The following is a 25,665-nucleotide window of genomic DNA, read 5'->3' as shown; positions in this document are numbered from 1 at the left end:
TTGTGCGATTATATATATATAATTTATAATCATGTATCTTTTATAGTATTACACAGATTGCCATTGAATTTTTGAAAACATAATGACATAGCTTAGACTTGTTTCATGAAATCAAATTTAGGTTTGTGGCTAAAATTCCACAAAAATGGACAAAACCACTTAAACTGTTATTGCTATTACAACTGAGGTTAAATTTGAAAATGTATGAAGGATATTGGTTGGGTAACATTTTACTGAATAAATGTGTTCTGTGGGCTTTTAAGTGTTTTTTGCGTCATCGATGATGCGCTGTTCAGTTAGAAGCGCTCTTGCTCAGCACAGTGGAGATTTCTGTAGTTTTTCTGTTTAAGTCGTTTGATATGCAGTGACACAGTGAAATATTTCGCAGAACAGATCAGCCACTTTTGACGCTCATAAACAATCATAAAGTTTGCTGAAGGTGCAGCTGTGATGCAGTGAGAGGTTTGCATCTTTAATAAACAGTTGTGTTCATTAAAAAGTAAGAATGATTAATTTAAACAAAATTATGTTCCCCTGGATGTCATCTAAAACACTTTTCTACTTGGACCAGTTTGGTTTTCTTTTTGAATCCATATTTTAAGGGCTTTAAACTTTGTTCTTTCTTTTAAAAACAGCTAAGAGTGCAATTTACAATTATGTGACTTATCAGCTTAATTACTTCAGAAGCATCACATTTGTCCATGCAATCAATCGATTTGTGCAAGATTGTGTAAAATGCATGTATTTATTTGTTTTTTTTTCACATAACACAAAACTACATCTTAATGATATTTTAATATGTTGAATAATTTTATTGTATTAATTTATCAGTGAATGGTGTCGTGCTGCTGTGACTTCATCCTTGCAGGCTCCTAATAGGCTGATTCAGAGGTCAAGGGCGGCCATTTTGTGTTTTAGTCATTGTAGTCCTTGATTTACAACACTTAACTTAGAGCTTGAGAATCAGTCTCAAACTTTACTGAAAGTGGCTTTTAGATTCTTTATAAATCTCTCCTACTCTTAGAATTTTTTGACACTTAAGTCAAAGTTTAAGACTACTCTTAAGAGCATTTTTAAGAAGTTTTATACATACGGCCCCAGGTCCTAATTAAGTAGTTCAGGTGTGTTTGCCCTGCTGAAAAAAACAGCTTAAACCAGCCTAGGCTGGTTGGCTGGTTTTAGCTGGTCGACCAGGCTGGTTTTAGAGGGGTTTTGGCCATTTCCAGGCTGGTTTCCAGCCATTTCCAGCCTGGTCTTAGCTGGTCAGGCTGGGAGATGACCAGCTAAAACCAGCTTGACCAGCTTAGCCAGGCGGGGAGCCCAGCCAAAACCAGCTATGTCCAGCTTAAACCAGGCTGGTCAAGCTGGTTTTAGCTGGATTTAGCTGGTCATTTTCCAGTCTGACCAGCTAAGACCAGGCTGGAAATGGCTGGAAACCAGCCTGGAAATGGCCAAAACCCCTCTAAAACCAGCCTGGTCAACCAGCTAAAACCAGCCAACCAGCCAACCAGCCTAGGCTGGTTTAAGCTGGATTTTTCAGCAGGGTGATCAGGGTTGGAGCTGAACTCTGCGAGAAGGTAGATCTCCAGGAACAGGGTTGAGCATCCCTGTTCTAACAGATGTATTCATAACTTTGCTGAGAAAGGCAGTTGTCCCCACATGCCACATGTGTCTTACCTAAATGACTACCGTGCCATAGCACTGACTCCAATCAGGTTGAAGTGCTTTCACGAGAGGTTCGTTATGCACAATATCAAGCAGCATCCCTAACACACTCAATCTGCTCCAGTTTACTTATCGTCCAAACCACTCTATGCACTATGCAATTTCCTATACTCTTCATCTGGCTCTTAGCCATGAGATAATAAAGACTCCTATGTTAGAAAGCAGTTCATTGACTTCAGCTTGGCATTCAACAAAATTATTCAACAGCTCATTAAAAAACTTAACCATTCTAACTGGAAGACCTCAGTCAGTCCATTTTGGCCACAACACATCGAGCACTATCACTCTGGGCATAGCTGCCCCACAAGGCCATGTACTCAGCCTGTTGCTCTTCACACTGTTGACTCATGACTGCGATGCCAAGTTCAGCTTCAACCACATCATTAAGTTTGCTGATGACACAATGGAGGTAGGTCTTGTCAGCAACAATGATGAAACTAGAAAGGAAGAAGCTAGAAAGGACGGGGCACAGCTGGCTGAAAGGTGTGGCACAAACAACCTGTCCCTCAAGGTGGAGAAGACAAAAGAGTTTGTGATCGATCCTGTTGACTTTCTCCCACTGACCATCAACAACTCGACTGTGGAGAAAGTCAGCAGCACTAAATTCCTAGGGTTGCACATCACATATTATTTCACCTGTACCACCAACACCATGTCACTCTCCAAGAAAGCACAACAATGAATACATTTTCTCCACCGGCTAAAAAGGGCAAGTCTCACTTCACCCATCCTCACCCCCTTCTACATGGAAACCCTTGAGATCTTCAGTTTTATGAAGCAGGCATCTGTTCAAAGTATCTCAGAATGTCACCCCAAAGAGGCATAAGGTCTGTTGAAAAGTACGTTTTGTTAATTTATTGTATATATTGTGAAATTTGCTGCATATGTTTGTAATGAGGCAACAGACACGTGTATTAATTAGTAAACAATGTTAAAATATCAAGAGCAATGATTGTCTCATAATAATGCAGCTCTCTTCTATAATGAAGCAAATATCAAACAACATGAATGACTAAGAGCTTTCAGGTACAATTAAACACACACAGAGGGAGCCTTCTAAATTGTGAGTAGATGAGTCGAGAGTAGCTGAGTACTACATGCGGTAATCAGCTTTCTGGTTTTTAGGTGTGAACTTATTAACCAACACCATGTTAAACTTTTCTTTCAGCACATCCTCAATCTCATCATCTAGGATTTTCTTCATTTCCACTGAATCTGAGTCCTCTTTGAAAGTGACTTCACTGTATGTCGAGCCGAGCAGAGCTCTGTAGCCAGTGACCGTCTGAAGGGAGCAAATGGTCTTGAGCAGGAAGAGAGAGTCTGGATTAGTCTGCAGCATAACCGACATCTCCAGGAAATGATCTGCATCACGTGGTGTTAATGTGAGAGAGTATAATGTCTTGGTGAGCCGTTTGTCAACAAGGGTAGAATCCACAAAGCCGTTATCTACAATTATTTGCTTCCTTCCGGTCTTCTGCAGAATCCACTTCTCACCGTTGTTTGTGAGGCGAAACACTCCTGGAGGCTGTGGCTGGTCTTTACCTGAGATCAACTCTAAGGGATACCAGATCTGATATGACATACCAAAACTCACGTCAGCGATGTACTGCTTTCCATCAATCTCCACCAGATTGATGAGATGAGAGTCACTAGGAAGGAAGTCCTGTTCCAGAGAGTTGAACACCCTGCCACCCAATATGGTAGATTTGTATCCCATCTCCTTCAGGGCCCATGAGAACAAGAGGTTGTTTTCACAACACCAGCCTCCTCGATTGCTCTTGACTATTTTGTTATAGATAACATGCAGGTCCATTGAGTTCTTCTCCCCATTGTGAACACTGAAGTTCTCAAATGGGACACTCATAACATGCAGCTTGTGGATGGTGAACAAACTGTCCAGGTCAGGTTTGTTGAACTGGCCAGTAAACCCAATCCTATTCAAGTACTCTCTCAGATCCATTATAAACCTATAAGACACAATGCACAAGCAGTCATTCTTTTAACGTTTTTACATTGTATAAGAAATATTTATCATACTGTTTGAGGAAGAATTTTAAGCATGTACATTTTTTGTTAGTGAGGTTCTCAAATGGGATGTACAGCAAAATGGTGTGCAATATTTAATATGCCAAAGAATATTGTAAGGGCAAAAATATATTTCTAAAAGCATTTATTGCCAACAAATAAATCATATATAATATAATTGAATATTACTAAACTAAAAAATGTCAATATAAATATTTTAAGTAACTAAAATGAACAGAGAATTTACATAAGTAAATGTTTTTGCCAGATATAAATGTCCAAACATATATGTATTTTGCTTTTAAAGTAATATAACGGGATACAGCTAATCTTAAACATAATATATATTAAATTTATACGATAAAAAATAAAACAATATTTTAAAATCTTACCGTTAAAATGAATCCAGCGAGAGCTGAAGGGTTAGCACTCTGAATGGATGTTAGAAAGGGGCTGGTATTGGCTAACAGGAACCCTTGGACTGTAAGGTTTTATAACATTAATATATTAACTGCGAATGATAGACACGGGTCAAAATCCACAAAGTGAAACATCCCTGTAAAACTCAACCCACAGCTTTCATTACAAATGCATACTAAACAACTAGCCTGTGTGATAGACTACAAAGTAAAAAAGTTTTAAATGAGTCCTAAATCGTTGACCATATATACACTGTTTTTTATTATTGTTTTGTCCTAAAATAAAAATAAAAAATTTGATTCCTAAATAATAAGTTATTTGTAGTTTATTTATCTCTACACTTTGTTTTTCGTATGTTCTATTTAATGGAAACATCACAAATGCGTTGACAATGCATCACAGTTGTCATGCCAGTAAAGCAAGTTTGAATTTGACTGAAAAGGTGTTGTTTCACAGATCTGGTCAGAGTTAGTATCTGTTTCTCATTTGCAAACTTATTTTATGACCACTAGCAGACACTAATCTTCTGTATGAAGTTCTATTTGAAGTTTGAATTGACTGAGAATAAATCTTTAAAGTGTTTATTCAATGTCTTGCCTTGCTCTCACTGTAAATCCAACATAAGGAATTTATGTTTATTTAATATCATTTAATATTACTGTGAAACATAATAAGAATAATGCAAACATGCTAACTAAATTATGAAGAGACACTTAGACACTTATGCACATGTCACTCTTTACCTAATTATTGAGTTTAAAATGTAATTTCAAATAATTTTTAAAAAAGAAACTAAAGTGTTTTATCAACATCTGACCCAAAATTAGGTTGATTTGATTAGATTTTTAAAAAATTTTCGAACAGAAATATCATACATAATTCTTTATCAAAAATACATTTCAGCATATTCAAAAAAGGAGCAGGATGACCACATGCTTATTATTTTTCCACCGCATTCTACACACAAATTTCGTCTATTACTTAAACTTATTTCTTCTTTTACCTATCTCTTCTTTTTACATGAGACATATGAGCTTTGCATAAGAACTATTTTATCCTTTGCCATCTTTGACATATGATATGTTTGATTTTTTTTACATTTATATTTTATAACATAGTCATAGTACTGCAAACAGCCATCAATAAAAAATTTCATCATACCTTTCTCATTTTATCCTTTTTCAATCACCTCTATTCATCATCATATTCCTTTAATAATATATATTTATACAACTTTTTAAACTGATGAATATCCTGACATTGTTTGAGAATCTGTTCTGGAATGTTCCATAATTTCACACCACATACAGACATATACAAACTTAATGTTAAAATAACATGTTAATTTTTAGTGTCGCCACTAGAGGCAATAAAACGCAAAGCTTTTGTTGTTTTACAGCGTCTTCGAGTGGTCACATTAAGCTAATATTCAAGATACACAGTTTTTAATAAATGATATTTTAATGAATGTAGCAATGCTAAAAATATTTATACTGATGTTTTCCAGCATCTTTGATATTAATCTAAACTAATAGTGAGCATAAATTTTTCACAATTTATTTTGTAAATGCACACATACTAAAAATAGCTAAATAAACATACAATCACCAGCCACTTTATTAGGTTCAACTGTCCAACTGCTAATTAATGCAAATGTCTTGTTAACCAATCACATGGCAGCAACTCAATGCATTTAGGCATGTAGACATGGTCAAGACGATCTGCTGCAGTTCAAACAGAGCATCAGAATGGGGATGAAAGGTGATTTAAGTGACTTTGAACGCTGCATGGTTGCTGGTGGCAGACGGACTGGTCAAAGTGTTTCAGAAACTGCTGATCTACTTGGATTTTCACGCACAACTATCTCTAGAGTTTACAGAGAATGGTCAGAAAAAGTAAAAATATCTAGTGAGTGGGTTACAGTGGGTCACAGCAGTAGCCCTAGACCCCACGTGGTGAAGCCCATTACTACTAATTAAGCATTGTGTCAACGCCACAGCCTACCTGAGTATTGTTGCTGACCATGTCCATCCCTTTATGACCACAGTGTACCCATCTTCTGATGGCTACTTCCAGCAGGATAATGCTTCATGTCATAAAGCGCAGATCATCTCAGACTGGTTTCATGAACATGACAATGAGTTCTGTGTACTCTAATGGCCTCCACATACACCAGATCTCAATCCAATAGAGCAGCTTTGGGATGTAGTGAAACGGGAGATTCACATCATGGATGTTCAGCAGACAAATCTGCAGCAACTGCATAATACTATCATGTCAATATGGACTAACATCACTAAGGAATGTTTCCAGTACCTTGTTGAAACTACACTATGAAGAATTAAGGCAGTTCTTAAGGCAAAAGGGGGTCCTACCCGGTACTAGTTAGGTGTATGTAATAAAATGGCATTGCAAATGTTAATAATGATCACCTAAAATTTATTCTAAGATATATACTGTATATATATAGAATCCTAAACTATTTACCAAGTGTAGATTAAACCAGTTCATCTCCTTACTATGCAAATAAAAGCATGATGTACGTTTCAATAGAATGAACATGGATAGTTGCAGTATCTTGAATGCTGAACGTTGCCAACAGAGACAATGAGTGACTGACTCCGCAAAAGAATCATTAAGATGGTGATGAGTGTGTTACATAACTTGTGTATTACAGATTGTCTGGAGCTACACAAAGATCAACAACCTCTATCAGTATAATAACCTATGATTATATATATATATATATATATATATATATATATATATATATATATATATATATATATATATATATATATATATATACACACACACAGCAAATGAGATGTTCAATTTCTGGTGTAAGTCCCTGTATAGTGTTATAGTGTTCAAATCCAAGTGTCCATTTAACACTGATGTGGGTTAAATTAAACACTTAAAACACTCATTTTAGTAAAGCAACAGAAATTTTGACACTTAGATTATTAAATTAGAGTTTGTTGACACTTCATATTACTATTATTCCAGTATGTTAAAACATTTAAAAATTTTATCTTTTACTTGTGTCAATTTAAAGAAAAATTAACATATATATATATATATATATATATATATATATATATATATATATATATATATATATATATATATAGACACACACACACAAATTTTCACTTCATTTATATTTAATTTATAAATGAATTTTAACTTTGTTTTAATGCAAAGTGTTTTTTTTTTCTATATATTATATAATGTGTGCTGTCTGATACATTAATCAAAACTAAAGAATATCACGTGAGAAGGGAACAGAGAACATGTCTTGACTGAAGAACTCATCATAGGATGGCTTTTATTTAGAGACTGACTTCACCATGTTCTGTCATTGTGACTCACAACTGAGAAAAAGCAGAGAGAGCTAGAGAGAGTTTCACATGGTTTGGTCAGTAGACACAGAGCTGTTGTTGTGGAAAACATGCATCAATGAACAAACTCCAAGGCTTGTGTTTCTGAACTTGTTGCTTGAATCAGGAGCTAAACATACTGTATCACGAGTTGGTCACCAAAAAAGAAAGGAGGAAATCCCTTTTCCTGTGTTCTTGTGCAGCAAAATGAGAAGTTTAAAGTCACGCAAGGTATTTTTGTTTTTCTGTTAATTCTATCCAGATAAGACATAGAAAATGAACTTGGTTTAGCTTTACATGGCATTTAGCTGCTGTTTAATAATGTGGTGATAAAACTGTTTAGAAAAGTTCCAAAATGTATTCATAGGCTAGCATATTAACATTATTCAAGAGAAATAACTGAATAATAATTATTAATACTATTATTTAGGATAAAATTATTCTGAATAAAAAGTATTCAGTTATTTCTCTCCAAATGAAGCATTCATTTGAACAGAGCCACTGCAAAAATGCTTTTCCAACTTTCTAACTAAGTTCTTGTCTTGTTTCTAATTAAAATATCTAATACTTTTTAGAAATCTGAAGTAGTCCAGACGAAAATAAAGCTTTTCTTCTGTGATCACATAACAAACATAACAGGCTGCAGGAAGCCAAAGAGCGTTTGTGAACGAAGATACATAGCCTACCTTAAAAAAAAAAGAAAAACTTCTAAAGTCTCGGATTTCTAAAGCCACTGACTCACCTTGCTTCAGCAAGTCCCTGATTTATTACGGGACGCGGAATTAACCGCCAGTCACAAAATCAACGATCAAAACTTATGGATCAAATTAGTTTTTTTTTTCTTTTTCAGTTTTAGTCATAAACAAACCTGCGTAAGCAGCACAGTATAGCGATACGCATACAGTAAACGCTGCCTTCAACAGATAACGGTCAGATAAAAGAGCGCCGTTTAGACAGGATGTCAGGGAGACAGGATGTTATGGCTTTTAATATCTCGGCCGTGCTGCGATGTCTGCGTGAAGAGGGCTTTCTTTCATATTCTGCCAATTGTACCTGTTCCCCGGTTTAGATGCATTCTGTGTTGCATTTGTTCTAGTTTTAGTTGTTGTATGTTCAGCCAGCTTCCCTTTATAACTTTCATTTGGTCTCAATACTTCGACGAGAGCCTATTTATATTTAAACAATTTCAGTGAATCTTTTCGCAAAAAAAGACACTGAAAACTTCAGATTTTTCATCTGAAGGAAAATCAGTTAACATTACTGAGCAAAACACATAACGGCTCGTTCAGTAAAACTTTTCAAATCAAACCAGTTTGATTCCAACGAACTAAAAACCAATGCACGGATGACAAGATGATGCAGAAAGCGCATGCGCAGGAGGATTTGTTGGCGAACGGTAAGAAATATTTTATCGATAAGAGTATAGTTTTTTAGGAGCAGGATCTAATTAAATCAGTTTACAAAATAATAAGTAACCTACAATTAATTGTACATTATTGAAACTGTGGCGACACAGTGGCGCAGTAGTGCTGTCGCCTCACAGCAAGTCGCTGGTTTGAGCCTTGGCTGGGTCGGTGTGTGTTTCTGTGTGGAGTTTGCATGTTCTCCCTGCATTCGCGTGGGTTTCCTCCTGGTGCTCCGGATTCCCCCACAGTCCAAAGACATGTGCTACAAGTGAATTGATTAGGCTAAATTGTACGTGTATGAGTGTGAATGAGTGTGTATGGATGTTTCCCAGAGATGGATTGCAGCTGGAAGGGCATCCGCTGCGTAAAACATGTGCTGTGTGAGTTGGCTGAAAGGGACTAAGCCGAAAAGAAAATGAATGAATGAATGAATGAATAATTGAAAGGAACTCTCAGCACAACATTGGCATGTTACAAAAAATATGTAGATTTTATTAAAAGGCCAACGTTAGTGTTTGTAAAACATTCAAGATATTGCAGGTTTCTAATAACAAGAAGTCTGTAGCTACTGTATTCTACTGGCTAAAAGTGCTTGGATTTAGTTGTATTGTGCTACACAGTTTTTCGTACCTTTATGCTGGTTTATAGCCATTTGTGTTTTGCTATGTTTGTTTAATGGTACTCCTCCCCTTTTGTTCCATATAATGTAGCCTAATCAGTTGGGCAAGATGGAATCTGCGGACGTTTTTTGTTATTTCAGCTGGGAATTTTGGTTAAAGTCTGCGGATTTTGGCGGAATGTTTTTGGAAGTATCATAACTAAAACCTTAATTTATTAAATAAAAATAATAAATTTTTAAATTTTATTTAATGTTTAAAATGCAAATCCAATTAGATTCACTTTTTTGGTAAATAAAGCAAGTTTGTCATATAATATATCTAGTAAAAGACAGAAAATAATGCTGTACAAACTGCATTGTGCATAAATCAGATGAACATTTTCATATTAATCAATAATATTACTGAAATTAATTAAAAAACTGAGTATATATAGATGTACACACATTTACTCAAGCAAATAAACAGAATTAATAATGGCCTAAAAATCTGCGGAAAATCTGCAGAATTCTTCGGACACAGATTCCGGGTGGGCCCACTAATCAGTAACACAAAGTTATCCAGAAGATCCAGAAGTGTGAATAAACGTCTAAGCCCAGTCATGAATTACAAAGTAATATTTCATTAAAATTGTGTTAATCATGAATAACTTTGCTCACCATCAAGTCAACAAACCTGACTCATCAGAAATAAATGTTCATAGGTCAGAAGAGCTTTAAAGCAGCATTTAACTTAAGGTTAGGCATATCATCACTGAAATGCTATGATCATTACAAACAACCTCATAGAGAAGTGTCTTAATGTCTAAAAGCGTAAAATACAGGATGGCTATAGAAATAGCCTATACTTACAACTATTGTCTAAAGAACTGCAGTGAAAAACAATTGGCCGTGAGGATTAAACTAGAGTCCACTAATTCAGTGAAACTGTAACTCATAAATGGGGACGGACAGTCATCAACAGTTGTATATAATCTAACTGAAAATAATTTCAGAGGTGAAAGAACCTTCTTTTGCCTTTTCACCTATAGAGTCGGTTTCTACAGGACGGTTGTAATCTGGCTTGGTTTATTTCACAGGCTGAAAAAAAAACTGCATCCAACAGAATGTAATGTAGAGAGAGTGGATGAGTGTCAAGCCCTCTGCTTGTAATAAACTTTGAGCCTGGTAAAATTGTGTTAATCGTGAACTGCAAATTATAAAGTTTAAAGTCATATGCCAGGTATTTCCAGTTTTTGTGCTTCGCTTGTATCCAAGATAAAACATAGAAAATGAACTTTGTTTAGCTTTACATGTCATTTTTCTAATGTTTTATAATGTGGCATTTACCCTGCTTAGAAAGCTCCAAAGTCTATTCATAGTGTATTAACGTTTTAACTTTTCAATATCTTTCTAAATGTTATTTCTCCCAAAATGAAGCATTAAATCAACACAGCCCATCACTGTAAAATACTTTTCTAACTTAAGAGTTTAGGTTTGGGGGCGACACAGTGTTGCAGTGGGTAGCGCTGTCACTTCACAGCAAGAAGGACGCTGGTTTGAGCCCCGGCTGGGTCAGTTGGCTTTTCTTTGTGGAGTTTGCATGTTCTCCCCGTGTTAGCGTGGGTTTTCTTCAGGTGCTCCGGTTTCCTCCACAGTCCAAAGACATGTGCTATCGGTGAATTGGGTTAGCAAAATTGTCTGTAGTGGATGCGTGTGAATGCAAGTGTGTATGGGAGTTTCTCAGTGATGGGTTGCAACTGGAAGGACATCCGCATAAAACATGTGCTGTATAAGTTGGCGGTCCATTCCGCTCTGGGGGAAAAGGACTAATAAATGAAGGGACTAAACTGAACAGAAAATGAATGAGTTTAAGTTTGTTTCTAGTTCAAATATCCAAAAATTTAGTTTTTTACAAAATATTAGTTTTTTTAAGAAATAAAGTCAAAATTAAGTGAGTTTTTATTTAAAACAAGCTAAATAATTAGCTAATGGAGTAGGTGAAACAATCTTAATTCAAACCAAAAACAAGATTGTTTTACTTTCAAGATTATTTTTTACTTGTTTTAAGATAAAACTTGACTTATTTCTGGAAAATATATATTTTTTATGTCATTTCAAACCAAATCTGCTTAGAACAAGGTTTGTTTCAGCAGTTTAAAACAGCTCACCAAAGTAAACTTTTTGGGGCAGTTCGCTTTGGCTCCTAAACATCTTTGAGCTACCCTTGGTCCTCGATTATTTACGCAATTGGTGAGTGTGTGCTGGAACTCTGCCTTCTTTGATGTGCTTTATATCCACACAGTTCAGAGTCAAAGAGAAGAAAAACATTCAGCACAACACTAAGTTAGCAACATGAGTAAACGGTAGGTTTGAGTAGCAGAGCTGGTACAGATGCACACAGACCTGTACAGTCGCTACTCACTCAATCTCACACAGGACAATAAAGTTCTAACCATGGTTCCATTCTGTATCTGTCCGTGGCAAACAGAAAGCAGGTTTACATTTTACTGTATGTTTCTTTTACATTCTGTCGATTACCTGTTCCCGGTTTGGGTGCTCTTGGCTTAGTTTTCAGTCTGCTTTCTTTTAAAACTTTCAATTGGTTACAAAACTAATGAGAGCCTGTTTGGGTATTTAATTTGAGAAGCTGAATTCTACATAAACATAATCATAAATATACAATCAACACTGGATGTAAGAGCTACTTTAAACCTAAACATAACTAACATGCCAGACTTGTATACTAACTTACGTACCAACTATACATATACTGTAAATACTTAACTATACACTTAACCTAAGACAGACTATTCTTCTACACAAGCCAGTACAGTGTTTGTGTACTGTACTGTACTGGCTAATAGTCCTTGGATTTACTTTTATTGTGCTACACACATATTTTTGTATGTTTATTACTGGTTTACATTCATTTGTGCTTTGCTATTATTGTTTAATGTTACTTCTCTTTTGTTCATTAAGAAGGTAATCAGCAACACCAAATTATCCATAATTGTGAAAGTGTGAATAAAATTCTGTATTAAACCCAGTAATAAATTATCAAGTGGTAATATATCATTTAGACTGTGCCGATCATAAATCGTATCTTAGTGACGTAGGACATGAGCAAGTTAATAACTTTGCTTACCGTCATGTCAACAAACCTGACTCATCAGAAAAAAGTGTTCATAGGTCAGACGAGCTTTAAATCAGCATTTACCCTTCCTAAGGTTAGGTGTACCATCACCTACTGAAATAATAGGATGGTTACAAACAACTCAGACCTCATTGAGAAGTGTCTAAATGTTTAAAAGCTTGAAGAATTGATTAAGTACAGAGTGGCTAAAGCCCAAGACTGGTTGCTTAATGAAACCAAGCACATACAGTACCTGTTAACACTGATATGCCCACTTTAATATGTACTATACATCAGCAGCAAATACATTAGCAAACAGTTCAGCTTATTAAAATTAACTGTTATAAAGAAATAGAATCAAGTTATCAAATCTCATAAGCCGTTTCTTTACTGTATAACTTACACATTCTGATGAAAGAGCAATTAATGAATCTCTTATTTATTTAGATTTGATCGCATTAAATAACAGTGGTGTCATTTAAAAAATGCACACATCTAACATTATAATGAAAGCATTTGCTTTCCTAACTTTTTATGCTCATTTAGGATGAAATTAGATGTGTTTGGATAAAAACCCCACCAAGATTGACATTTTTAGATGGTATTATTATTAATTATGTGCATATGTCTGTTCAAACACGCACCCAAAACCCAGACTTTTGCTCCACTTTAAATCACGTGTACAGAATCCGTTTGGGAAACAGCGTCAGTAACACACCGCTATATGACTGTTTTGAGGATTGCATATAAAGGGGCAATGGCACCTGTAATGAAAAAGAAGCGAATCCCGCCTTTTTTATATTTATTACTAAGTGTTTTGATGCCTAAACAAAGCGAAAGCACAGAACAGACTCCCATTTAAGAGCGAGGGGCAGCCCCTGGTGGTTCGGAGGTATGGGTTGCGTAAAAGGAGGCTCGGCTATTTACCACCCTTCAGAGAAAGACTGAAAATACGGGAGAAATACGGGAAAATACCTTTACGGAATGATAGCCGGATAGAACGGTAAAATACGGGAGAATCCAGGGAAAAACTGTAGGGTTGACAGGTATGCAAGCAGGGCTGAGCCTGGCTTGTACCTGTAGTGTGAGAACAGCAGGGGGGGCATAGGGGTCATAATGCCCCAGTATAGTGATGGAGACAGAACTTTTTACTTCTGGCCAAATTCACTTCATCATGTATGGCAATACACAACAAATTCGCCATATAAATATACATTGAATTTTTACAGATAATGTCTATTATTACAAAACTTCATTGGAAAACGATGGAAGAAATAAAACTTTGGAGTTTGAGGAATAAAACTAAAGTCCACCAATTGAGTGAATCTGCAACTCATGTTGACTATGATGTGAACTCATAAATGGGGACTGACAGTCATCAACAGTAGTATATCATCTATCTGAAAAGTAGTTTCAGAGGTGAAAGAACCTTCTTTCGCCTTTGCCTTTTCACCTATAGAGTCGGTTTCCTCAGGACTGTTGTAATCTGGTTTGGTTTATTTCACAGGCTGAAAAAAAAGACTGGGGTTTCTGCATCCGACAGGTGGTAACAGAGAGAGAGTGTGAAGGAGTGTCGAGCCCTCTGCTCGTAATAACCTTTGAGCCTGGTAAAATTGTGATGTAACTCAGTGTAAGGACCTTAAAGCACGTTGCTGCCGGAGTATTAAGGGATTCATGTTTAGCCTGACAACTACACTGATCAGTGCACAACTGGTAAAAGGTAAGGAACTTAATATCTCACTATTACTACTATTTTCACCATGATTTCTATTTATTTGTTCAATGTTTAATTTATTTCCATATGTTTATGTGAAGATCTTGAATAATAACCACCAGAAACTACTATAGTAAAAATGAAGGACTTCCCTTCAGAAAAACAGAAAGTTGAAGGAGTTTCTTTTGTAAGTGAGATGTTTATCAAGTATTTTACTTTCTTCTGTCAAAACATGTCCTCATATGAAATGTTTTTAAAGTCTCACAATTATTTGTATGTTATGATATCTCAGTTTCTTTGTTTGTCTTTTTTTATTATGTAGAAACAAAGAAGAGATAGTTCATCTGCCATGAGTGCCTTTCCAGAAGGTCCCCCGGTTCTAGATTACAGGGAACCAGAACCTCCACCTAAGAAGCACAAGTACCAACAAAGCTTGAAAACTCTCATCCCATTTCGTTTTGCGTCAAAGTAAGACATTCACAAGATTTCGTAAAAAGTGTTACAAGCTTATTGCTTCATCACAATTTCAACACCATACTATCAAAAGATCTGAAACAAAACTAAATGCATTTTTGTTTTTGTGGTGACCGGACCACTTTTTAAATAACCACTTATTACATTTTTATCAATTAGTCTGTAATTCACGTGACATTCCTTAATATCTGAATATGTTTTAAAGTCATATTGTAATGTCGAAAATGCATTTTCTAACTTTGCACAGTTCACACCCGGTTGATGATGCTGGATTCTTCTCCTTCACATCGTTTTCATGGATGACACCCATGATGTGGAGGCTCTTCCGAAATCGATTAGATGAAGACTCTCTTTTCCTCTCCCCTCATGATGGAGCTCACATCAATGGAGAGAGGTACAAATGTCAACAGCTCTAGATTTGATTCATATTCTTTCCGTTTAAACTCAGGAGGATTGCTGTAGTGTAGCACATGGCAAAGACAAACTCATTTTTAAAGTCTTTTCATGTATCCAGAATCAGTCTGGGAGAATTCTGTTCATCTATATTTAATCTTAAAAAGTACTTTTAAAATGTTGTGATATTTGTTGTGTTTAGATTCCAGAGACTGTGGGATGAAGAAGTTGCCCGTGTGGGTCTTGAGAAGGCGTCTCTTTCTGCCGTGATCATGCGTTTTCAGAAGACAAGATTTATAGTGTCATTCTTGGCCTCTGTCATGTTTGCTTTTGCTGTATTTGTTGGTCCGGTATGTGAAATGAGCTTCTTCCTCTATTTGTCTGTCTGTCTAATTACTATAACTATTGCTAACATGTTTAATCAAACTCACAAAAATAGTAATGCATGTTTACAATGTAATAAAGCATGCTACAAATAAGCTAGTTATCCTGTTGTCCATGGACTAAAATACTTGAAAACAAATAACAAACATGTTAACAAATAACCACATACATTAGCAACATGCTAAGTCTTTTTAGCAAAATGTGTGTACTTCTAGATACATGTTAGCAACATACTAATTCATCTTAATGTGGTAGATGTGCTAATTTAAACAAACAGTGTGCTAAAACATTCTTGCAACAGCTTAAATGTGTAAGCTATGAGCTAAACACGCTAGCAAGTAGCAACATGTAAAACAATAGTTAAAACATGTTAGTAATATGCTAAGTAATGTTAACATACTGTAAAATCATTCAAATTTATATTATAAAGAAATATGTTAGAAAGTGCTACAATCAAGCTATATGCTAAAATGTGTGCTATAGCAAGGTTATATCATGCAAGCATGTACATAGCATGCCAGAAAACTTTTTTTTAAAATTCTTTTTCACTCCAAACTTAAACTTCTAATAGTTTTTAAATCTGTTTCAAACATTCTGGCAGTGCTTTCTCAAGCCAAAAAAAAAAAATGCTTTTATAATGCTAATCTGTAATGTGTTAAGAATACTTTTATAATGTCACTGTACCAAAAAACAACAATTTGACGAGTTCAGATGCAAAAACCTTTAAATGTCCACTGAAACATTCTGCTAAAATGAAATTTTTTCTCAATCTTTAACGTTTATGTTCAGTTGTTTCCCTTGAAAGGCAATGAAAAGAACCTATTTGTCACTATAAATGTAAAATTTCTAAGCCAATACACAAGAGTTTAAGAAAAACGCTCATTTTTTAAGAAAATATCAAACGGCTTTTAGAGGTTTTTGCATCTAAACTCTTAATTTGTAAATATTGTCCATGCTTGTAGTGCTTGTGTGTAGTGTTATTTGCTGTCATACACCATAAATCTGTTTGAAAATGTTGGCTTATGTATACATTTTGTCTTTTTTTCTAGTCAATTCTAGTATATGAAATCCTGAACTATGTCGAGCAGTCTGAACCGTCTACAGTGGTGCATGGTGTCGGTGTGTGTGTGGCTCTTTTCCTCACGGAGTTCAGCAAGGCATTTTTTGCATCCGTCCTGTGGGCTGTGAACTTGAGGACAGCTGTGAGAGTGAAGGGAGCATTCTCCATGCTTGCTTTCAAGAAAATCATCTCTCTTAGGAGTCTTACTACTATCACTGTAGGAGAGGTAAGCTACTGATTGTTGGTTCATCAGTGAATACTGCCACAATATTTTCTAGATGCAGAATCTACTTATTAGTGGCTTTATTAGGGCATTAATGTGCTGTAGTAAACTAAACAATTTTAAATGACTATATACAATCCAAAGAGTGTTTGTCATGAACTGTAGTCTTCATTCTTTGTATGTTTTGTGTCTGGTTTAGACGATAAACGTCTTGACGAGTGATGGCTATCGGTTGTTTGATGCGGTCATATTTGGGACATTTCTGCTGTGTGTTCCAGTACTGCTGATCATCTGTATCATATATGCCTGCTTTATTCTTGGATACACAGCACTTATTGGAATTCTAGTGTATTTGATCTTCCTTCCAATACAGGTATGCAGCCTTCTTTTGTGTTGTGTTATGTGCTTTGAAATCTTTATTTAAAATTAAATGGTATCAGTTATATTTTGTTATTTGTGCATATATATATATATATATATATATATATATGTGTGTGTGTTGTAGTTCTCTATCGCCAGGCTGATCGGTGTGTTCAGAAGGCGGGCTGTATCTGTGACAGATAAACGAGTTCGCACCATGAATGAGGTTCTGACTTGCATCAAGCTCATTAAGATGTATGCATGGGAGGAGTCTTTTGAGAAGTCAATCACAGGTGGTCCATCTGTCCACTCTTGTTATTTTCATCCATTCTCTCCTTTTTCTCAACAATTCTTTAATTGCTTTTTCACATCTAGACATCAGGAAAAACGAGAAGCTGCTATTACAAAAGGCTGGTTATGTTCAGAGTTTAAACTCTTCTTTAACGACGATAGTTCCCACGCTAGCGACCATCGTCACCTTCATCGTCCACACATCACTGAAACTGCCACTTCTACCTTCTACTGTAAGTGCATGAAACAAAGCAGAAATATGTCTGTAATATACTATATGAGCAGCATTGCTGTTTAAAAGTTTGGGCTTGGAGTATAACAAAGAACATTATGGTTATTTTATATTTATTCTTTTTAAAAATCATATAAAAATGTTGTTCGATGGTACATTGTATTGATCCAATGAATCGGGGAAAATGTGCATCACAGTGTCTGCAAAATTATTATTATTTTTGATTATTATTAACTATAAAAGGTGATTATTAATTAACTATACCGTTTAGTGATTTCTAAAAAAACGAGAAAAACTGGAGTAATGGGTGCTGATACTGAATTTTGAATTAAAGTTTAAAACTGTAACAGGTTAATACTGTAGTATTTCACAAAATAACATTTGTAATGTATTTTTGATTAAATACATGATGCTTTGATGAATGTTCTGATTTAAAAGCAGTGTAATTATGAATACTACAAACTTTATTATTGAAACATTGGACTCTTTATTATATTTTATTTAATAGAATGTTTCTGTTTATAGTATTTTTAAAAATAGGACGCAAAAAAGGTACAGTTAACTTGTTAATTTGATGACCCACATTTTTTCTAAACCTTTATTATTTTCTTTCTTCTGCTGAAAACATAAGAAGATATTTTGAATATGTTGACATGTTTCATAATTTTTTTTAAGAAGTGTTTTTTTTTTATTACATTTTTTAGTCTCTGAAATTCAGTGATTAACATCCATATATCTTCATTTGTTCAACAGAAGAAACAAAGAAGTTAAGTGTGAGTTAATGGCTGAATCCTAGTACAATTTTTATGTTGTTCTCACGATAACTTCCCTTTGTCTCGCTCCCTCGGATGTACGTCATTGATTACATTACACAATAGTCCACTATTGGCAAAACACCTGAATGGTTTTAAATGGAGTGGCCTAAACCCTTAAGCTAATGGGAACCACACTGTTTTAATGTCGCAATTGCATTGCATTCTGGAACATACATATATATATATAGTGCTGGAGTGGACATATGAAGCCGACTCGCTTCCTCTCTCAAAATTGAGGGATCGAGGGTGTGTCCATGTAAGCTTTCCTCGTTCACTTAATAAAGTGGAATGCACTTTAAAATGGCTGCTAGGATCCCCTGAGAAAACAAGTGAAGGGAAGTCTGTAAGTGCATGTCTAAAAGTGGAGTGGAAAGCACCCAGTAATGGCAGAATATTTTGGATTTACACTCCATTTAACTGACTGAACATGTTTAACTCCTTACAATGAAACATGCAAATGTATATGATGTGCTTGAAAGGTTCAAGGAAGAGATGAGTTTTCCCTAACCATTTGATAATTTCTCAACAGGCCTACACTATCATCGCTGTATTTAACTGCATGAGGATGTCAATGGGCTTGTTGCCATTCTCTGTTAAAGCTGTGGCTGAGGCTAAAGTGGCTCTAACTAGACTCAAGGTTGTACTCATTCACATTTTTCTCTGCTTATCTAAAACTTACATTTATATCACATTATTGTCTAAAAAAATAATTGATTTGTAAATTGGGCCGCCACTATCTGCTCTAATCAAGCCTAGTTTAAAATGAATTGAGGGAAAAAAATAAAAGTTAATCATCAGAATGACTCATAAAGATATGTGTTGGTAATGTATGCAGTGTATTTTACACATGCCGCGACTGATGTTAATCATATCTTTTACACACTGAATAGACATTGTCAGTACAGTGTAAATAACAGCACGTAAATGTTTGCATCACTACAGAGGATCATGCTGGTTCAGAACCCCAAAGGTTATCTTACTCAGGATAAAAATATGGATTTGGCACTGGTCATGGAAAAGGCCACATTCTCCTGGAGTCCAACAGATGACAAAAACACCAGCCAGATGCCTGAAAACCCCTCTCAAAATGGCAAACACAAGGCAGAGTCTCAACCGTCACTCAGAAACATCAGCTTGACTCTTTCAAAGGTGGGATGTGAATATATATATATATATATATATATATATATATATATATATATATATATATATATATATATATATATATATATATATATATATATATATATATTATTTTTTTTTTTTTTTTTAAAGGTGTGCTTCTATAACAGACACTAATGGATGGCTTTTTTCATTTATAGGGAAGTTTGCTTGGGGTGTGTGGAAATGTCGGAAGTGGAAAAACCTCTCTGATATCAAGTATTCTCGAGCAGGTGGGATGCTTCTGTCTTTTCTAACTTACAGTGAAAAGTTTCATTTTTGATGTGATGAGATTTAACTGACAGTCCTATGATTTCTCTCCTAAGATGCATCTTCTGAGTGGATCTGTATCAGCAAATGGAACATTAGCATACGTTTCCCAACAAGCCTGGATATTCCATGGGACTGTACGAGACAATATCCTTATGGGAGAACCATTTGATGAAGCCAGGTAAAACACCAATGGTCAAGCTGAGTATAGAATGCAGTCAACACTTCAGTGTTTGTTTTTCGATACTTCTCAAGGGAGTTCACTTGTGCACAGTAAAGGAGTTGCAAAGCTTACATATAAAAGCAGGCAGTGTGCGGTTGCCAGAACTTTACTTATAAAATCACGCATCTACATTTGAAACTAATCTTCGATACTGTATTTGAGGCCAAATGCTAACACCAGGTCACGTATAAGTATCTTTATTGGCCAGAAGAGAGCATCATGTAGAACACAGGATGACTTGGAGTGATAAACACAGCACTAAACTGAACAGCAAAAAAAGGGGTCATGTCTTAGAGCAATGAAATTACTCATGACTGCAGCTTTTAAACTTATAAAATTGTGGGTTTTCAGCCACAGTAAATCTTTATGTTCTGACTGACTGACCTACATTAACAGGGTTTCTGCAGGTTTCAGCAAGACCATTTTTAAGACCATTATATATATATATTAAAAATTCAGACTAATACAGGACTAAACGCTAAGGTTTTTTTCTAATAGCCAGTAGAAAAGGTTTTTAGTTGCCCCATTAAAATTAAAATTTTGTCATTTTTTTTAGCCACATTTTATATAATTTGTCAAAAAGCAAACTCTAGTAATATACATTTGTTATATACTTTTTTCAGCATAACTTTTGTTTAAGTAAACTTTGTTAAACTTTTTTTTAATGGATTGTTGATTGTAATAATCAGGTAACTTTACATGGACAAATAAAAATTAAGACCTCTTTAAAAATATTTAACACCTACAACACCAAATTACAAGGTCTAATATTTAGTTTTTGAAATTTAAGTCATTTTAAGACCCAGTGGACACCTGATGAAAGATAAAACGTTCTTGAAAAAAATAGTGGTTTAAAGATCAAAACTCATATTGTTAGCATCATATATAAAAGCTATTTGAAGATACTTACAGCAGGAATGGTAAAAACACACTACACACTGGCCAAGCAAATAAATAAATGATAGAATTGTAAAAAAAAACTAAAGAAATAACAATTTCCTTGTTATTCCTGCGCAATGATGTTTTATCTATGGAAATCACAGTCTCTCCTACATATGCAAATAAACAAGGAAAAAACATGTGCACAAAAAAAGTGCACACTATCAGCAGCACTGCTAACTGAAAAGATAGAGCACATTTCTTGGTAGAGAGGTGGTATATGGCTCATTTGCTTAATCTTAGCATTAAAATTTTAGTCTATTAAAAGCATTAGTCTGCTTTTAATAGCTCTAAAGTAAGACTTTGTAATTAGTAGGTTAAAAAGTCATACACACAAGATGATTATATAAACAAATCCTTACCAACGTCTTGATTTAAATAATCTAATAATGCCAGGAACAAAACAGTAAAGACTAGTCAGTAACCCTTCACTTTGAAATATACTGACAATTTCTTGTGACAAGAAGACACTTTATTATGTATCTTATATTGTTTATGACTGGTTTTATGGGATGGGTCATTTTCTGGCTGTGGTTACAGTCTCAACTGCTTTTAAATTTATGTAATGTTGTTAAACATTGATCTTTTGTACTTGCTGTATACTAAAACACTCTGGTATGTGCTTGTTGTATTTTAGATATGCCAGTGTTATTAACGCTTGCTGTCTAAAGCCTGATCTGGCTATACTTCCATATGGAGACCAGACAGAGGTGTGTTAGATTATTTTCCAATAGATATATTTTAAAGGTCTAGTTATGTAGCAAATAGAAATAATATATCCTGTGTGTGTGTGTGTGTGTGTCTGTCAAGATTGGAGAGCGAGGTATTAATCTTTCAGGTGGTCAGAAGCAAAGGGTCAGTTTGGCCAGGGCAGTGTATTCTAACAGAGACATCTTCCTTTTGGATGATCCTCTGTCTGCTGTCGATGCACATGTTGGGAAGCATATATTTGAAGAATGCATCAAGAAAGAATTGAAAGGCAAATCAGTGATCCTGGTCACTCATCAGCTGCAGGTAATTCAATTGAATATGCTTTGTTTCAGTTTGTTTCAAGCTGTTTGTAGAGTAAATATTTGCTCAAACCAAATACAGACATGTAGTTTTTAAAACCCTGAAAATGACAGGGAACTTAAAAAAAAAGCTTAAAAGTAATTATTTTCTTAAAAAAGGGCATTAAAATTTTTTCTTAAACTTATGATATGAAATCGAGATTTTTTGGGATTGATATTTCACCAATGATTAAGAGGATTTAGTTGCATGCATGAGAAGTTAATATAAAACCACCATTCTAGAGGAATAAAATTGCACATAAATGTGTGGAAAGTCTTATATTGACAAGAAGTAAACAGTAATGAATAATTATTATTGCCATAACACATTTAATGCATAACCATCTTAGACTGAGAAAAGACCGACCTAAGTTTGTGTATCTTGTCTACAAGATTCACTATCAGAGAAATGACAAACACAAACCTTTAATCGATTTCTGTCACACAGCATGTTTTACTAGCTGTCAGTCAGCGTGACTCAGCATAGCCTTTTAATGTGCAATTCTACATGCCATAAAGTTGCTAAAACAGTAGCTTTTTATCAGTGATCAACAGTTTTTGTGTGTCCTTTTTGCCGTGTTGTTTTTTTAGTATTTGGAGTTTTGTGATGAAGTCATGCTGTTGGATAATGGGGAGATAAAGGAGGCTGGAACTCACAGTGATTTGATGAAAACTAAAGGCCGCTACTCTCAGCTTATTACCAATGTGCATCTGGAACAGAATAACGTAACCAATCTTACTTACTTTACAAATGAAATAAGCCATTAAAATAATGCAACTTATCTGCTCTTATTTGTTTTTTAGTAGTGTGTCATTGAATTTCTTCTTCATTTTCCCTTTTGGGTCTCACAGGAAAGAGCTGATTCCAAACCACAAACTGAACACAATGATTCTGAACAGACCAATCCAGATGAGCCCAAAGCCAATGGAATTGAAAACCCAGGTTAGAATATAAACGTGTTATTACCAAAAGGACAATAAACTATGGTTGTTAATCACTTATTGTTGCCTGTCTCATGCTAAAATACTGCATGTGCTTTAAAGTCACTAGAAGCTTCATTTTCAATCTGTTTAGGTAAACTGCATCAAAGTACTTATTTTAGGGCATTTTTATTATTAAGTAATAGCAGGGAAACTTGTTTACTGTCCATACATTATATTAAATAGTAATAAATAAATAAACATTTAATTTTGAACATAAACTTGATTGATTTATTCATTTTTTGGTCCCAATTTATGACTACAAGTTTGTTCTGAAATAATTTGCACTTAATCTAATAGCTTAGGAGTTATATTGGACATCTGCAAATTTTAGAGATTTAATTGCAAATCTCTTTTAAATCTGCTAATATTCCTAAATGGACAACAAAACTTTTGCTCAGGTATATTTTTGGCAATAGTCAAAAATATGTAGTATGAGTGAGAGTGATGATGATGATGAATGATTTTAAATGCCATAAATGAATAGATTAAGAAGATGTTCTGTGAAGTTACTTTCTAAATGTCCTGATGTAAATATATTAAAACTTTGTATTGCTAAGCACTTTATATAGACAGCTTTAACGGTTATTTGATCAATATTTAGATTTTTTTGAACCCTCAGATTCCAGATTTTCAAATAGTTGTATCTTGGCCAAATATTACCCTACGCTAACAAACCATAAATCAATAGAGATGAACAAAACATAAATCGGATATAAAATGTTAAAACATTAAGAAACTATGATTATAGTTATATAATGTGTAATAATTATAATAATAATAATAATAATAATAATACATAATATTATATAGTTATAATTACTTTTATAATATTTATGTTTTGTGGTCTAAGGGCAAAAGGAAAAAGCACTTTGTTCACCTTTGGTAATCTTTATCATTTCCCTTTAGCGTTTGATATGTCTGATGAGAAACCTGCAACAAACGAAACACCCAAAGACTCTTCAGAAACAAAAGGTAGATTTAGACACAATATCCTCTTCACAATATATAATCACAATATAATCAAGAAAATGTCCACTATATTCATACAAACGTGACTCACACAACACTGTGTATGTTTGTTTTAGGGAAAAAGGATCAATTAGTGACACGAGAAGTGGCCCAAGAAGGTTCAGTTACGTGGAGGACTTACCATCAATACTGCCAAGCAGCTGGAGGTTTCTCTTATTATTTCTTCACTCTCCATATGTGTCTCTCTGCTCATTGCAAATGACATAACACAGTTTTTAAATCTTGATGTGTCTATATTTCTATAGGCTATATACTGTTGTTTCTTGTTGTCCTTCTCTTCACGCTTCTTGTGGGATCGACTGCTTTCAGCAACTGGTGGCTCAGCTACTGGTTGGACCAGGGATCAGGGGTAAGCACACACACACAGAAGCACATACAGACACATAACAAATCTGGTTTGCTATCCCTATGGGGACTTTCTTGGCCAGAATGATTTTAACACTGTACAAAATATTTAACCTGTCCCCTTACCTCAACCCTATCCTTACCTCATCCCTGATAGTGAACATTCTGTCTTTTGTTTTTACATTTTTAATTTGAGCGATGTTGAGGGCGTACGTAAAAAGTGCTGATTGGCCATTGTGTTCACATGCTCAACAGAAATTACTGTGATTGGCCAGAAGGTCATCAGTTCACTGCTTTTCAAGGAGTGCAAACACAGATACAAGGACACTGGAGCGTTTCAAAGCCATGAAGATCAGTCGTTTCATCAGTGAATCGCTCGTATGTCAGCTCATAGACAGATCAGCTGATTGATGCTGCTTTGAAACGCTCCAGCGTCACTGTATCTGTGTTTGCACTCTGTAAACAGCAGTAAATAATGGTAAATCAATGACCATCACATCCAATCATGGTCATTTCTGTTAAGCACGCAATGGCCAATCAGCTGTGCTCAAGTATGCCCTCAACATCGCTCAAATGTAAGCGGGAAATGGACTTTTAAAAATGTCAGTATCGATTGGTACCGAAGTCGATACTTATTACAATTCTACCCATGGGACCTCAGTTTATGTCCCATTGGTGACATGAGTCTCCATGAGTATGTGCACATTCATGTTTAGTCTCCTCTAGGATATAAAAACAAGGTCACACACATGCACACACTTGAGACTCATTCAAGACCTCATCATCTTATCATTAAATCACTTTTCTCTGTTTGTGTTCTTGAAGAACAATTCCAGCTCTAATGCAACATCAAACAGCGGTAATATCTCTGAGAATCCGGACCTGTCGTTCTACCAAATGGTTTATGGTGTTATTATCATTGCCATGATCGTGCTGAGTATTCTCAAGGGCTACACCTTCACTAAAGTCACTCTGCGTTCCTCTTCCAAACTCCATGACACCATGTTCAAACGGGTAAGACAAACAGAT

At 35.1% G+C, this 25,665-nt stretch overlaps 2 protein-coding genes across 5 annotated transcripts in view; one reads left to right on the top strand and one right to left on the bottom strand.

Moving 5' to 3' along the window:
• Positions 1-726: 726 nt before the first annotated feature.
• zgc:103601 lies at positions 727-8,413 on the bottom strand. Of its 3 annotated transcripts, none has more exons than XM_073906454.1 (3): positions 8,296-8,413; positions 4,143-4,231; positions 727-3,692 (listed from the first exon to the last, which is right to left on the bottom strand). In XM_073906454.1, exon 3 carries the CDS (start codon positions 3,683-3,685, stop codon positions 2,819-2,821), a length of 867 nt encoding a protein of 288 aa, XP_073762555.1. In that variant the 5' UTR covers positions 3,686-3,692; positions 4,143-4,231; positions 8,296-8,413; the 3' UTR covers positions 727-2,818.
• abcc12 (ATP-binding cassette, sub-family C (CFTR/MRP), member 12) overlaps positions 7,430-25,665 on the top strand; it is a 31,660-nt gene continuing 13,424 nt past the window's right edge. The window contains exons 1-22 of one of the 2 annotated variants that reach the window (XM_009303354.5): positions 7,430-7,784; positions 14,198-14,410; positions 14,506-14,591; positions 14,727-14,872; positions 15,126-15,272; positions 15,474-15,621; positions 16,705-16,941; positions 17,138-17,311; positions 17,444-17,591; positions 17,674-17,822; positions 19,166-19,273; positions 19,579-19,785; positions 19,959-20,030; positions 20,124-20,248; positions 21,867-21,939; positions 22,040-22,243; positions 22,870-23,004; positions 23,131-23,221; positions 24,169-24,234; positions 24,348-24,437; positions 24,537-24,640; positions 25,462-25,650. In XM_009303354.5, the coding sequence (XP_009301629.1) occupies positions 14,544-14,591; positions 14,727-14,872; positions 15,126-15,272; positions 15,474-15,621; positions 16,705-16,941; positions 17,138-17,311; positions 17,444-17,591; positions 17,674-17,822; positions 19,166-19,273; positions 19,579-19,785; positions 19,959-20,030; positions 20,124-20,248; positions 21,867-21,939; positions 22,040-22,243; positions 22,870-23,004; positions 23,131-23,221; positions 24,169-24,234; positions 24,348-24,437; positions 24,537-24,640; positions 25,462-25,650 (2,661 nt within the window). In that variant the 5' untranslated portion in view covers positions 7,430-7,784; positions 14,198-14,410; positions 14,506-14,543. Of the gene's footprint in view, positions 7,785-8,216; positions 8,950-14,197; positions 14,411-14,505; positions 14,592-14,726; positions 14,873-15,125; positions 15,273-15,473; positions 15,622-16,704; positions 16,942-17,137; positions 17,312-17,443; positions 17,592-17,673; positions 17,823-19,165; positions 19,274-19,578; positions 19,786-19,958; positions 20,031-20,123; positions 20,249-21,866; positions 21,940-22,039; positions 22,244-22,869; positions 23,005-23,130; positions 23,222-24,168; positions 24,235-24,347; positions 24,438-24,536; positions 24,641-25,461; positions 25,651-25,665 lie in introns of those variants that run through there. The other variant, XM_068222698.2, reaches the window with a different exon arrangement.

This window comes from Danio rerio, chromosome 7 (assembly GCF_049306965.1).
Source record: "Danio rerio strain Tuebingen ecotype United States chromosome 7, GRCz12tu, whole genome shotgun sequence".
Taxonomy (NCBI): Eukaryota; Metazoa; Chordata; class Actinopteri; order Cypriniformes; family Danionidae; genus Danio; species Danio rerio.
Note: the sequence above shows the minus strand (reverse complement) of the source record. Positions and strands in the feature narration are given on the sequence as shown.

Excerpts from the sequence above, each read along its gene's own strand:
- zgc:103601 (XM_073906454.1), bottom strand. The coding sequence starts at position 3,685 with ATGGATCTGAGAGAGTACTTGAATAGGATTGGGTTTACTGGCCAGTTC.